General features: G+C 26.3%; 2 protein-coding genes across 2 annotated transcripts; both read right to left on the bottom strand.

Annotated features, from left to right (window-relative positions):
* Positions 1-2,634: 2,634 nt before the first annotated feature.
* LOC129985166 (uncharacterized) lies at positions 2,635-9,293 on the bottom strand. The gene is made up of 2 exons (XM_056095092.1): positions 9,160-9,293; positions 2,635-7,113 (listed from the first exon to the last, which is right to left on the bottom strand). The coding sequence occupies exon 2, from the start codon at positions 7,089-7,091 to the stop codon at positions 6,174-6,176; it is 918 nt and encodes a 305-aa protein (XP_055951067.1). The 5' UTR covers positions 7,092-7,113; positions 9,160-9,293; the 3' UTR covers positions 2,635-6,173.
* A 2,261-nt stretch (positions 9,294-11,554) lies between these two features.
* LOC129984272 (polyadenylate-binding protein 1-like) lies at positions 11,555-15,531 on the bottom strand. Its single transcript, XM_056094115.1, has 2 exons — positions 15,434-15,531; positions 11,555-14,304 (listed from the first exon to the last, which is right to left on the bottom strand). The coding sequence occupies exon 2, from the start codon at positions 14,277-14,279 to the stop codon at positions 13,386-13,388; it is 894 nt and encodes a 297-aa protein (XP_055950090.1). The 5' UTR covers positions 14,280-14,304; positions 15,434-15,531; the 3' UTR covers positions 11,555-13,385.
* Positions 15,532-16,436: the final 905 nt, after the last annotated feature.

The following is a 16,436-nucleotide window of genomic DNA, read 5'->3' as shown; positions in this document are numbered from 1 at the left end:
GCATGGAGGATTTCAATAAAAGACAGCAATTTTCATTTTTTCTTTTAAAAAAAACTTTGAAACCAAAGATTTATTGGAAAAGCATCTTAGTTTCCTTTATGGGATTAATTAAATATTTTACCGTCTTCCTCTGCTTTTCTTAACTTTAAAAATAAATAAAATTGATCCAGTATTCTTGAGGTATAAGAATACTGAAGGCCTTTTTTTTTTTTTTTATGAGGGTGCAATTCTTAATTTTGTATAATTTAATTCATTCATTTCTGAACTTATCAAAGTGGGTTTCTCGAAAGGAGATATCTTAACAGCTCTTATTTCTGCACGTGAAAAGTGTAATTTGACACAGGTAAGATGCTCAATGTGTAATGCATATAACATCTTATTATGTATCTGACAAATGGGCAATACTACCTGCTTTGATCAGTTTCATTCAGAACAGAGACATATTTAACTTGATATTTTAAAAATTTAAGTATATATATATATATTGTATATTAGCATGTTAATTTTAAAAAAGAAAAAAGTGCTTTTTCTACATTCCAGCTAGTTGAAAAGTGTATTATTATTTGTATTAAATGTTGCAAGTTTCGCTTAATTTATATAATAAGAGTTTCGGACATATGCATTTCTATGGAAGAATGAATTTCATCGTTTTCAAATGAGTTTTATCATTCTTGAGATTAGCTAATTTTTTTTTATGGGGTAGTTAATAATTTTAGAATATTATTAAACATTTTTTGCACTTGCAAATTTTTGTATAAATTATTTTATAATCCAATTAATATTTATTTTTTCTCAGCATGAACATTTGGCACAAATAATTATTTTATGAACTTTTTTTTTTTTTTAAGATTGTCATGCCTGGATTTAATTTAGCATAACTTTTACAGAAGATATATAAAATTGCATATTTTCAAATTATTTAAAGTTCTTAGCATATAAATGAAAACATTTGAGTTGTTTATATAAATTACTTATAAAAGTAACAATCTCAGAAGATTCTCTAATAAATTATTTGTTCTAGAGATATGTGTTGTCCCCAAAAGAGGGCATTTCCCTCTTGAGGAAGAAAGTGCTTTTTTAACTGTAAAATCTACATTTAGATCTAAACTTGTTTATCATGTTTTTAGTATATTTCAAAAGTTTTATTTACTAACCTACACAGAAAAGACTAAAAATTTAATAATTAACAAAGAAAGAATTCATATAATTTGTTGATTTCATATTGCAGTTTTCATTTGCTGTCTATAGATGATCCTTTGATCTAGTTTTCATATTAAAACTAATTCAACGAATGAAAATAACAGGTTTATTATTTTGTCATATCTTTCATTACACTTAAAAGTTAATTCTATTAAAAATTTTAGCCAGTTGAATTGTAATTTCATTTTTTTCCCAAAAAATAATAATTGACTACTAGCAATTAAAAATCAATTTTAGCAAAGTAAAAGTTTAGGGATTACATTAAATTAGCAAAGAATTAGTCTTTTTTGTGTGTGGATCACAAAATGATCTGTACTTCTTGCAGTATATGTCAATATCATTCTTTGAACTTTAAATTTTTTATATACTTATAGCTTGACATTTTATAAATATTAAATTAAACAAATTTGATCGCATTTATCTTTATGGATTTACTGAATTTTCATTGAACAGAATTTTATTACATATTAATACAGGCAGCAATTGCAAAATATTATATAGCTGTTTTACAAATGAAACATTAAAACTGTTCATATGTTTCTGATTACTTGTTTATTTTTCAAAGATGTTAGCCAAGTTGTATATACCAAAAAATAAATTTTCAACTATATTCATAAATCAATTTTTAAATCTGAATTTTTTAAAACTTATTTAGTTTATTACTACTTTATTACTTTTATTTCTAAAATGCTTTCAGTTATTAAATACATCTGTAACTTGTGTTCTCAGTGATCTTAAGTGAATAATAATTTTTAAGGGATTTCATTTGCTCCTAATTTATTGTTATATAATGCATTCAATTTCAAAAACAGCAAAAATTTCCTCACTTACTCAAAAAACTCTTAAACATATTATATATGAATTTTATCATGCAATTTTATTGAAAAATTTACTTGTTTGGTAAAACTTGCATTATTTATTAATATGATTTTTAAATTAAAAAATTTCATTACAATTAATTATGCTTTATTAAAATAACATATTAAAACTAAATTTGTTAAACAAAAAATTAAATCAATTTATTACTTAGGCATTATTTATTAAAACTTAAATCTTAAAAATAAATCTTTGCCATCATTTCTAATTTAAAAATTCTTTCGTTTTTAAATGGAATTTTTCTTAATTTGAATTTCAGGATAAATTTAATTCTCTTTGTGTCTTTTCAGCTTCAAATTAAGACATATTCCAATAAATAAGACTTCATCCACCTTAAAAGCAAATGGTGATTAATCAGTTTAGTTTTTTTTTTTAAATAGAATATTGGCCATAGGGATTGCAATACCGGACCAAAAGTTCAATACCGGTATTTGGTATTTTTTAGATCTTAATACCGGTATTAGAAATTTTAGGAGAAGAAAGAAAACACGGGTGTTTCTTTGTTTTATTTACCAGTTTTATTAGAGAATGTAAATATCACAAAAATTATTTGTAGCATATAAATTATAACGGTTTATAAAGAATCACAAAAAAGTAAAGGGACATCTTTATTTCAATCACAAAAAAGTACTGTTGTTGTTTCTGATCCAAAGTGGTATAGCTGCACTATACCACCTCCATGAAACCAAAGATCTCTAAAAAGTCCAAAAACAATAGAGGATCCCTTAAAATCTCAAAAATCGTAAAATTTAAACATTTAAGAATATGATTGGGGGAGGCTTGATCTGCCTTGCACCAAGGACATTCAGAAAAGACCCTCCGTCCGTGTTGGAAGATGAGGGATTTGGTGTGTCCACTTGAAAAACGAGAGACAGCCATTTGCTGTTTTCTAGAGATATTCAGATGGTGACACCAATCGGGACTTTTACCAAAGTACCAAGGGTGAGCAGGTGGGACTCTCCAAAGTACACTCGACTCCATCTTTTTGATAGAGGAGATTTCAGAATAAGTTAGTGTTGCATCACCATGAAATATGTCTGCTTAGGCAGTCTTAGCTAAATTATCCGCTATCTCATTAGAATTTAAACCAACATGTGAGGGGACCCACTGAAAGTGTATAGAGTGTTCAGCAGAGAACCTGGCAATAATAATGTTTAGATAAACAAAAAAGTGTTAACATCACTATTCAGTCTCTGGTATTATTACAAATTTTTGAAATGTGATCTTAAAAACATAATGCATCAATTGTACTGTCATTAAGCCTGGAATGTAATTTTGGCAAAAATTATCAGCTGTCGAAAATGCTCTTTCGGCATCTACGATAGTCGGTGGTACTGTTAGCAATTTGTGATATACTTTTTCCAAATATTTACTTCTAAATACCTCATCTTCAAATAAATCGATTACTCGTCGGATGGTTTTGAATATAGCTGATTTCTGTATTGTATTTTGGTTTGTTGAATATTTTTTTATTTATCGCTAATTCTAATTTTTGTTCAAGGGACAAATCCTTTTCACTATCGACATTTGTGCCATGATAATCTCCGATAACTGTACCGAATTCTTCTGAATGTGGATAGGTTTGTGGGTAAAAAAAATTTTAAGAAAATTTACTATAAACTTGATCAGAATTGAATTGGTTAGTCTCGTTTCTTCTTTTTCATTTTTAAAATAATTATAATTATGTAAATACCGTAAGACATTTTCTATTTCTGTATGCCTTTCTTCTGTGCGATTTTTCAATGTAATATATAATTCTTCAGATAGTGATGTGTGCTGTTCTTTCAGTAACTGTAACATGAAATTTATTGTTGCATTCGCTGTTAATAAATTAGAATCTCTCCGACATAATGCCTCAACAGCCAGTTTTTATATTAAGTTATAACAACCTGTTCTGGATATTAAGTCGAATTCACTATCCGAAAAATTAATTTGCTGGTTTAAGTCGATTATTGCTTTTTGGATTGAATATCTCAGTTTCAAAAATCATTCCATCATTAGAAGTAAACTGCTCCAACGTGTTTAGAATCTCCTCCTAAACATCTCCTTTCATCTTTCCTTTCACTCCTATTTTGACAAAGTAAACGCAAAGTTGTGCGCAAAATTTGGAGGCTTTAACAATCCATTGTCATTCAGTATTATCACTTCTCTTGATTGTACGATGCAACTTTGTATTCACAGTCTAATTACTTTCGCCTGTTAGGGAGACATAAAAACAAAAATGTTTACTATTTTGCTATGTTGGCGATCCCTGAACAGATAGTGGAGACAATTTAAAAAATTTCTAGTAAATACCGAAAAAACGGTATTTAAACTTGTGAATACCGGTATTACAAAATTGTACAAATGGCTCAAAATACTGGTATTCGTATCCCAGCATACCGGTATTGCAATCCCTAAATACATCTATTACTCCTAATTGAATTCCATGTGCATAGCACAATTGCTGATTTGCACCAATCAACTTTCCAACTTTTTTCATAACTGTTGCTTCATCAGTCGTTATGAATACACTATCTTTTTTCAGAGATAATCCATGTTTCGCTAATTTAGATTTAAGCAATTAATTAAGCCATTAATTAACTAATTGATTTCACCCGTTAGGGAGACATAAAAACAAAATGTATACTATTTTGCTATGTTGGCGATCCCTGAACTTATAGGAGACAGTTTTAAAAATATTTAGTAAATACCGAAAAACCGGTATTTAAACTTGCGAATACCGGTATTACAAAATTGTACAAATGGCTCAAAATACCGGTATTCGGTATCCCGGTATTGCAATCCCTAATTGGCCATTAATTGACAAAATGAATAAAATGTATCAATATCAAAGAGCCAATTCATTTATTCACCCTCTTTTTACTAGATTTTACAGATCATATTATTTTCATAATGGAGAACTTCATAAGAAATATTACAAACTTTTATAATAAAATTTATTGCATTCCTTTTAAAGGTTTCATTAACAAAGACATACAAATTACTTTAAAAAATTATTACTGTAATTCAATTTAATTGCAGTAGCAGGATGGAATAAAGCAAACAATTATGTACTATGAGTTGATGAAATTAGATTAAAACAACATACATTTATGTGACTAAGAATATTCTTAATTACCTCTATGTTTAAATACACTATATTTTCAACAATTTGTGTTTCTCATGTGTTATAAAGCAATTTCATATTGTGACAATATTTAAAATTGGTTAAAATCTACACTTTGTACACTACAGTACAAAAAAATATATAAAAAGAGATAATACAATAAATATGTGTTTGTTTGCGTGTAATATGATATTTATTTGAATTGATTAAGATTTTATTATTTATCTTAAAATTAAATTCTGCAATATAATTTTCTCTTTTGTAAAACTTTTTCAATAAAATTAAAATTCCCTTCTCTTTTTTTCTTTTACTCTGTAAATTTATAGTTATTTATTTTTTATAATCATTCAAATGAAAAAAGAAATTGTACGGTATATTCAGTTAAAAATAATTACGTCATTTAAAAAAGATCAAAATAAATCATATACAAATTCATATAAAGAACAGAAATTTATCACACACATATTTAAAAATACTCAAAATCACCCAAGAACGAATTTTTCAGAATGTATAATATGTTGCAGATCTAGATCATTCACATAAAAATTATATATATGGAAAGAAAATACTAATAATTCATTTTTTGAAGTACTAGAACAAATAATTTTGCTTTATTAGCAGCATTACAGCACAAAATAATTAACTATTTCCATTAAAAATGGCTACATACAAAATTATCACGATACTTTCAATCAACAGAATTACTTTAAGCTGCTAGATTTTATAAATGCAGGAATATTTAAGGATCCTGCTTCCTTTTAAATTTTTACTTATTTTTCTAAAAAGAATACAGTGCAAGTCACTTTATCAATAATAAAATTAAAGGTTAAAAAATTATAAAATTATTCTAGCATAAATTACATAAGAACTAAACATGCTACATTTATATAAAAATAATACAAGATACAGATCTCACTAAATAAAATCACAAATTTTTAGTTATATAAAAATAAAATCACAGAACAAAATTTTGAAGAATTAAAAACAATCAACCTTTAGCTGAAAAAGAAAACACAGTTTTCCGATCAGAAGGAAAAAATGTATCTGTCTCTTTCTCACTTTCTTTTATTTTGGAATGGGCTGGATTGTAATCTGATTTCTTTCGATAAAAATCCACTTCCAAAGTTTTAGACTTGTAACTCAAACCATTAATCTGGTTTCGAGCTTTAGCTGCTGCTACTTCACTATAAAAACAAACAAATCCATATCCTTTGCTATTTTGTGCCATATCAGTAGCAATTCTGACACTCTGAATTGCACCACATTTTTTAAAGATATTTTTAAGCTCATTTTCATCCATATCTTTAGGTAAATTCTTTATGAATAAATTGTTGGCTTGAATAAACTTTTCTTGAACTCTCTTAATAGAATCTGAACTTGCTTTATTTTTATCTTTGTGTGTAAAAGGCTGGACAATAAGTTTTCTGTCATCTATCATTTTATTGTGCATTGCGTCTACAGCCATTTTAGCAGAAGAATGCGCCTGAAATTTAACAAAACCATAACCATTTGATTGACCATCAGTTTGAGAAACTTTTGCATCTTCAATTTCACCAAATCTTTCAAATTCTCCAATTAAATTATAATCATCCCAACTCAAATCAATATTTTTCACAAAGATTTTTTTATAATATGAACTTTCAGTAGAATTAGCAGGACTGGTAAAAGTTTCCTCATGTTTTACATAAATTGGTCTACCAGAACTATTCCTTCCATTCATTTCTTTTACAGCATAGTGTGCACTGTGAGAAGTATCATAAGTGATATGGCCTTTACAAAGAGATGATAGATTGCTGTCTGTTTCAATATTTGCAGATAAAATTCTGCCAAATTTTCCAAACATTTCACACAGTTTTGATACATCAGTTCTTCGATTAAGATTTTCTATTAATATAGAATTTGACATGATGGGAAAGGCAGTAAATTATCTAAAAGGGAAAAAAAATGTTTTCTCATAAATTTTTTCAAAGAATTTATATTAAAACACAAGAGATATAACTATTTAATTTTATTTGAAGAGTCCTTAAATAAAAAAAAAACCTTTAGTTATTATTTTTGGTATCATATTACTCTCATGAATTTGAATAATAAATTCAACTAAAAATTAAAATATTTCAACAATATAGTAAAAACATTTCACTGCAAAGCTTTAGTTGCCAGAAGAATTGCAAATTTTTTTTAAAAAATCACGATACTTTTAAGCTGTTTTTATAAATTGCACTTTTATTACAGATTGAAAAATTGCTTTGAAAAAGTATGGATATTAACAATTAAACTAATTACTTTAATTGCTGTGGGAAAAAATATTCCAAAGTTTATTTAATTTTAAAAATTAAAAAAAAAATTCATAATAATATTTTTTTCTCATTCAAATATTTAATTAGACATATTCCATAATAACTAATTTTAAACAATGCTGATGAAGACATGACATATTTTTCTGAGAAAATTGCTAATATGCAAACATATGCTAAAAATTTACATTTTTCTAATTAACATTGTAAAAAATATTGTCTTGCATACTTCGTATTCTGTTTATAATAATTTATATTCCTTTTACTTTTTTTTAAAAAAATTAATGATAAACAAGTAATATTTCAGTAGAACATCTTTCTATTGACTTAACATTTAGATAAAATAATCTAGATTTGTGTTTAAAGATTTTTTTAGGTAGAATTAAAAGACATATATGTTACTCATCCCCCCCCCCTACACACACACCTCTCCTGCCATTATACGTTAGAATATAAATAATTTATCCATTAGCACTGAAATGATAAAATATTTTTAGTTTATAACAGGAGTATTTTAATTGACCAGTTAACTGTTACTTCACACTAACAGTTATACACTAAAATCTGCTAAGAAAGCTATTACAATCCTTATACTATAAAATATATCTTTTACACTCATTGTACATTCATCTTTGTCAACATAAAAGGTCAGATGTTTTATTTTTTAGTACTTTTATCATCATTACAAAAATGCCAGAAATGATATTTCTTCGTTAGAATATCAACTACAGGAAATAGTCTATCCAAATACTGATGTGCATATACTTACAACAAGCAAAAATTATTCCTAAAGATCAATAATTAATTGATATATTATGGCAATAAATTAACTTTTCCAAATCTAAAGGAATAAAATAATACTTAACAATTTAAATTTTATGAATGTTAAAATATAGTTTAATTTTAACTTTCCATTTGGAAATTACAGAAAAGGCTAATATGATAATCAAAATGTTATGAATGGGCCTTGCTATTTTTCCATCCAGTATTAATCAAAAGCTATACAGATACTTCAATGCAACTGCTAACTTTCATAATGTATATGTTTAAGCATATCTAATAAATGAAATAACTTTCAACATGTACTAGGTATATACAAAATAAATAAATAAATTTTAGATCTACTTTGATGCAAAAATATAACGAAACAAACATATTCCATGTAATTTTCAGAAATAATTGTTTATTTACAAAGAATAAGTAAAAGATATATTGTGGCTGATAGAAATGATATTTAAATAATTTAAACAGATTTTGCTTTCAAGTGTTTCATTTATAGTAGAGTTTGGGAAAATCTCGATCCATTTCACTTTGAATCACTACATTTAATATAAAATCCTTAGTATCTTTTTACAATTAGTTAATGAAAGTTTATTGTATGAATCTTTCTACTTTACATTCTGAAACTCCGTTTCCGAGAAAAAAATCTGAATCAATTGCTCTGTGTCATGAAAATGGAAATAAAACTTACTAGCTATTAAAAGAAACTCAATTTAAAATTAAATTCTAAAAAAAATTATCATTTTTTTACATATATTTGTTGTTGTTTTTATGTTTATCGTGAACTTTAAAAAACACACACTAATAAATAGCTATTTAAGCCAAGTTTTTAAATGATGTAAACAAATTATATGCATTTTACAAATAAAAAACAAAATACAAATAGCATAACATGAATACCTTAAACTGTTTCCCGATAATTTCAATGGGGCGAGATTCATATTATCAAAGATCACTAACAAAAACAGAAAAGTTGCGACAGAAATTTTAGATATCTGCCTGTAAAACTGAAACTGAAACTTTTGCAGATGTTACCACAACAGTTACAGTTAAATGATGCTTGGAAATTTTTATCTCTAGCCATTATGCCACCGAAAATTTCTCTTAATATTTAAACAATATTGCTTATCAATGTATAATTTCAAAATGTTTTTAAATGTCAAAATCTAAATGCAACTGATTGTACAAAAGTTACAACTAATGCAGAGGAAGTCATGTCAAAGGTAGCGACAGGATGGCATATTTTACAAGTGCAAATTCATTTTACAACTGAGGACAATATTCTTATTTTCAAGCAATCACGCAAGATTTCAGAATTGCAATGCCTTTAATTTCGAAAGAGCAAATGCATTTGCAAACTAATACTTCAATTAGATGTTTGAGTCATCTTTTATGCATTTTTTTGTGAATGCAGTTCCAAATGTCGATTTGGGAAAAATTATAATTTTATCTTCTAATTTCATTTGAAGAATCATTGAATCATTTCATCGAATCTTTGATTCCACTCAGTATTAACGCATTATGCCGGTTTAAACCGAAACTACCTACTAATATACAGGCTATATTTTTTCTGTCACAGCAAAAGAATAAAATTTCTTATATCTTGATAATTTTTTTATAACCTTAACGCTTTAACAACATTATATTTAATATGTACAAGTAAACTGTGTAACAAAGATATGTCAATTATATCAAGAAATTGAGTTAAACTTGATTAAGGTTTAAGATCATTAATAATAAATCGATGCAAAAAAATTCTATCGTTTGTGGCAAGTCAAAGATAGAACAGGCAAACTAACAGTGCTTCCAAATCTCCAGGCTCTATTTATCAGCCATTTCTTTTAAAACGCTTTATCAACAGAAATCCTGCTATTTAATTTTTGTATTTTAATGAAGACAAGAAGCTCATTTTTTGCTTTCACCAGAAGAGTCAATAGAAGTTTGGCATCAAAAATAAATAGCATACTGTAGAATCTTACACTGTATAGTGGTTTTAAAAATTAACTCACTGATGAAATGTTATTATAACATGTTTACCTAGCGAGTCCTCTCAGATAACTCTTAATATATACATTTTATGCCACTATCAATGGCTTTCAGTTGTTGTGGATATGATTTAATTATCTGTCATATTTTGGATGAATGTTAATTTCTTACTCTTCTGTGTCTTAAATATTTTCAGCCATTTATTTTTAGTCTTCATTTTTAATTGGAAAGAAGCCAATTAATATTTCTTAGTATTTTTTTTATTAAAAAAAACTAATTTATTATGAAGGAAGTTTCATGCATTTATAAGAAATTTTATAATTTAATCCCATTTCCAACTCTGAAATTATATTTAATTCTTGATTTAATATATAATTTTCAAACTGTTTTATGTGAATGCAGATGTAATTTTGAGGCTGTCAACTGATTTGGCATAGTTTATTCTAAAAATCTTACACTAGCATATTATCAATATGCTTAATTACTATATTCTATTAGTTACTTTACCAACTCCATTAAATAGTTATAAATGTGTTAATGAAATCTCAACAATGATTGCTTTATAATATAGAATTTGAGCAAAGCCAAAATTAACATTTTAGACCTTTTAATTTGAACTCTTCAGAATAAAGGTAGCAAGATTAGAGTACAAATTAAATGTTTTCATACCATTTTATTTTCTGTTAATCTGTTCAATATAAAAGTAAACTCAAACTGACACAGAAATTATTAAAGCAGATCTTTTTATTGGTTATAATCGAAGCTAAATTAATATTTTTCAAATAATATATATGTATAATATTGATAGGAAAATTTAACATGTAAAAATTATAAAAAAGCATTAAAATTCAATACATGAAAAAAATTAATGCACAGAAAGACACAAGCATGTTTACACATACATATAATATTACACAATTTTGCAGTAAAAATAATGCATACACATGCACAAACACATACACATGTATGTATATAAAATGGTATGTATGTTAACACAAATACATGCAACATTACACAGTTTTGCACAGTAAATATAGTGCACAGTAAAAATAGTGCACAGTTTTCATCTACCTACTGAAGAATATTAAAATGATATGCATTATATATATACATATATATATATATATTATAACAAAAGGTTTGTAGATTTATCATAATGCATTATATATATTATTTGTTGATTTAGTATAACCACTCAATAAAATTAAGCGAGACTTCGATTTTTGAAAATAGATAGATAATTTACGATACCTTTGAAAAATAACTATAGACTTCAATAGCTTTCAAAATTATCTAAGCAAAAAAAAAAAAAAAGAAATCCTAATTTATAACTTATTTTTATATTTAGAAACAGTTTTTCAATTGCACTAATTTAATTACAGAGTAATTTTTTCTTGAATTTAGATCCTTCTAAAGAATTAACTTTTTTCCGTTTGCTTTATATTCCAATAAGTTCATTGGTTATAAGAATAATTTTAATTCTAAAATGGCACATTAACATTTGAGTAGTACGATGTATTCATAATCTACTACAAAGTATGTCTAAAGAATTTTTCAAAAAATTAAACATGACTTTTAAGCTGCATTAAGCTGACTTTTATTGCTTTAAGCTGAGAAGAAAAAAAATGTCCATTAATTTTTAACTGACATTATAAGAAAGAAATAATAGAGCCAAGAATAGATATATATGTTTATATATAAAATTTTTATTAACAGAAAATATCTAACAATATTCCTTTAATATTTTTACAATGCTATACAAAATTAAAAGAAACACCAAAAAAGATTGTAAAGGAATCAACAATAGCTTCCGACTGGATGAACAAGATAGTGATATACAAGTATCCTGTGATATTTTGCATTTATTGATCAAATATGGTTATAAATATATAAAATCTCATTAAAAATAATTGAAAATGTTATACAGTAGAATTCGTATCAAATTAGAAATAAACCACAAAAAGAAATTAAAAAACCAAACAACAGATTTAAATCATCTAGAGCTTCATTCTGATCCTTTAAAAAACAGCTAATTTCTCTTGTTAAAAAAAAAAAGAAACATTAAAGAGTCAAGTATTGTAAAACTGTAAATATATATACAGTCAGATAGGGTAAATGAATAGTAAAAAAAAATACATAAAAGTATAAGGGAAAAAAATACAAAAAAGTTTAAAGTCATATTTAGTTATGCATTGAACCAATGTGTCACTAAAAATGACTTTATTCTTAATGGTTTGCTTTCATTTGCTACTGTTAATATGTATTTAATAACTAAATACATTCGACTTATAAGAATCCGTTCAGGAGGATACACTGGAAAACAAACTGTATCCCTCCATTTGACTTATAAAAATATATATTTGGTTTCTAAAGAAAAAAAAAAAATCAATGAAACTTGATTATTAAGCTTATTTGAAATTACAAAGAAAAAAAAGTTATGAAGAAAAGACCTTACTTCATTACTCTGAATTATGGATTAGACAGAAAATATAAAAACAAAACCAGTACTTTTCCATTTAACTGAAAGAACATGTGATATAATAAATATAATTAATTTGAAATACTAGCAAATTTGAACAAAAATAAATAAATTTTAAAAATATAAGTTTAAATTATCCAAAAGCAAAAGATGAAAATATTCCATATTTTTGTGCATTTAAAAACATTAACAATTTAGTGATATTTATAAAAAATAACAAACTAAAAGTAAGTAAATTTACTTATCTTAAAATGATATAGAAATTCCAATAGTATGCCATTACAAATACATTAAACTAAAATTTATGTACATATATCATTACATGACAGAAATACATATAACACCTTGAAAATTAATGTAAATGACTATAATCCACAGTAGGAAAACAAAAAAATATTCTATACCATTAATGGTACATATAGTGTAGGGGCAGTACACTTACTTTGCTTGAAATAAATTTTGTTATAACGCTAGACAAATTTGTGATTTTTACAATTCAATAAATTCCTGACATATTAAAAAAATGTTTTAAAAGCAAAATTATCTTGCAAAGAAAAATTACTTTTCAAGCCATAAAGCTGCATTTACCAAATAAATGCAATCACTATAATTGTTTTGGTTTTAGAGAAATTAATATCTTGAGTAAAAACAGTATTATAATTCAAGCTATTTCTTTTCCTCCCTTAAACTTCCTAATATGAGGATCAGTTTTTATTGCTTTAAGATATTTTTGTCTTGCAGATTTTTTTTGATTGAAATTTACTTCCAAACATTTAGATTTGTATCTGTAGTTCCCCATCCGATCAAGAGCCTTAGCAGCATCTTCTTCCTTTTCAAAACAAACAAACCCAAATTCTTTACTTTTTCCAGATTCATCCACAGGAATTTTAACACTTATTATAGAACCAAAAGGCTGAAAAAGTTTCTTTAAATCATCCTCCGTCATATCAATGTCGAGATTCTTTACATGCAAATTATTCCATTCAACAGCATGTATTTTGGCAAATTCTAAAGACTGTCGTGCTTTTTCTCTTAGTTCCCAAGGAATAAAAGGTTCAACTACAAGTTTCCTTTCATTTTCTGAAAGGTTATTCATTTCTTTAATAGCTCTTGTAGCAGATGCAGGTTGTGAGAATTTAACAAATCCATATCCATTTGATTTACCATCAGTGGTAGAAATTTTAATTTCATCAATATCCCCAAATAATTCGAATATCTTTATTAAGTCACAATCATCCCAACGAGAATTCAAGTTATTTACAAAAATCTTTGAGTGATCAATCTGAGAAACTTCAGAATGACTTTCTTGTTTTTCACACTGTACTACTGTTACATGTAATGCACTTCCCAATGCTTTCTTCCCATTCATTTTTTTGACAGCAATATCAGCACTTGTTGAATCAAAGTAACAGATGCAACCTTTACCCAATGAAGTAAAGTTTTTCCCAAATTCAATTTTCGCTGATAGAATTCTACCATATTTTCCAAATTCTTTGCACAAATCTGTTACATCAACTTTTGGATATAAGTTCTCAATGAATATCATTCTAGGCATTTTGATTTACTTAAAAATCAACTACCTGAAAGAAATTTTAAAATATCAGCACATTGAATTTAAAATACAGTCACTTTAAATACATACAGAACAGTAACAAAAAAGTTCTTAAATTAATAAAAAAATAACAAAGGCTAAAAAAAATTTAAATTTTATATATCCATTATAATAAAAACATTTTAGTTATTAAATGTATTATCTTTATCTTTTGCAATCAACAGTCATGCATTAAAGGAATTCAGATTGATAATTTGATAATAAAGTTGATAATTATGTAATCAACCATACCCTTATCCTTTTAAATACAGAATTTTAAACTCAAGCCCACTTCCTAGGTGGAAAAAAATATTCATTGTCCTATTTCAATAGGAACATTTTTGCTATAATTCAAAAGCTAAAAAATAAATGAAAGTTAACATGTTAATAAATAATAACAGACAGGAAATATATGTTTCTTTCCTTAACTGTCTTTTACTACAAATGCAATGGAAAGAAAAAGATCCTATAAGAAATTTCATAATTATATTTTCCACTAGGACAAGTTCAAAAAAATTTATTTTTCATTTTAACGAAACATCGAGTAATAAGAAAACCGATTTATACCAGTTTTATGAGTGATCAATATACAATTAATTACAATACACCTTTTGAGGCAAGTATTTAATAGTAAATTTTTTAACCAGGAATAGACAGCTACAGTTATTCATTTATAGTTTTTACAACATTTCAAAGGTACCTATTAAAATATAGATTTACTGTATCTAGACCTTATATGTCATGAAATATAAATATTATTGTCTGAAATGAGGGGCAATAAAGAATAAAATATTTATGAACCAAAAATAACTACAAAAACATGAAACAAATTATAGAAATTTTTTAATCAGCAATTTTTTATATGGGATAATCATAATAAAAGAAAACGTCTTGACAACATAAATTTTAATTAAATATAATTTAAAAATCGCAATTTACTATAAGATAATACAACTTGAAAAGCCAAAACAATTATAGATACATATTATTCATCTTTCTTTAGCTAAATATCTGATTGATATTTCAAATGAAAGTTTGAATTTAATAAATTAAACATCCCATTTATTTTTATTGTTAAAAATTACACAATAAATAAAATAAACCAAAATAAATCGCACCAAAATAAATAACTTCTTGAATCGCATTTAATGGAAGTTCGAAAAATAATTAGCAAGATCTACAAAACAAATTCTTGAAAAATTATCTTTCACATTCCGTTTTGATAAGGACACATTTGAAAACCGAAACTAAAACTTCTTTAGTACAGTTACAGCTTATTTATTAGGTTATTTGTTTTCGGCTGTACAAAATCGTAGCAAAAAGCATGTTTATAAAATTTTTATTTGTGTGATAATACTTATAAGTGAAACAAACATTTTTGAAGTATTATGTTTATAAGGCCTGGCATCTTATCTATAGATTATATGAGGTGTTAAAGTGGCGAATTTCCAACTAAGCAACATCCTAGAGCCGCCAGCTGAGGGTGAGGAGCACAATCCAGTAGGGATGACAAATATTTTCAGAGCAATTATTTAGGGATGACAAATATTTTCAGAGCGGTTATTACGTAACCAATATCAAAAAGTCACAAATACAAGTGATCAATACTTTTCAAAGAGGGGTGTGATTCAAATCCTTGATACGATCATACTGATGATATTTCGATTACAGGTTTTGGATCACGATAGAAAGTAATAATCGATACGATATCACTGAAATTTGCCGGAACGGTGACTTTACTGGAAAGTAAGAATCGATACGATCTGTCCAATAGAAGCTCTCGAAAGAAATCTGTGATTGGATTGAAAAGTGAACGTACCGGTTATTGGAATTATCGTATCGTATCATTGAATTGCATATCACTGAAATTTATCGGAGCGGTGATTTCACCGGAAAGTGCGAGGCTTCACTGGAAAGTGCGAAGTCACCGCTCCACTTTACGGGAGTGACCTAATTTGTATTTGATGATGCACTATTTCATACAGATCATTTTTAATTGCTCGTGACATGATTGACTTTAATTACATGTACTCTGTTTACTGCTGGCGCCATCTATTGGTAGAATATAGGACTAAAGTAAACATTTTAAAGAAATGACATATATTTTTAACTCATCTTTTC

This window comes from Argiope bruennichi, chromosome 9 (genome assembly GCF_947563725.1).
Source record: "Argiope bruennichi chromosome 9, qqArgBrue1.1, whole genome shotgun sequence".
NCBI classification, from domain to species: Eukaryota; Metazoa; Arthropoda; class Arachnida; order Araneae; family Araneidae; genus Argiope; species Argiope bruennichi.
Note: the sequence above shows the minus strand (reverse complement) of the source record. Positions and strands in the feature narration are given on the sequence as shown.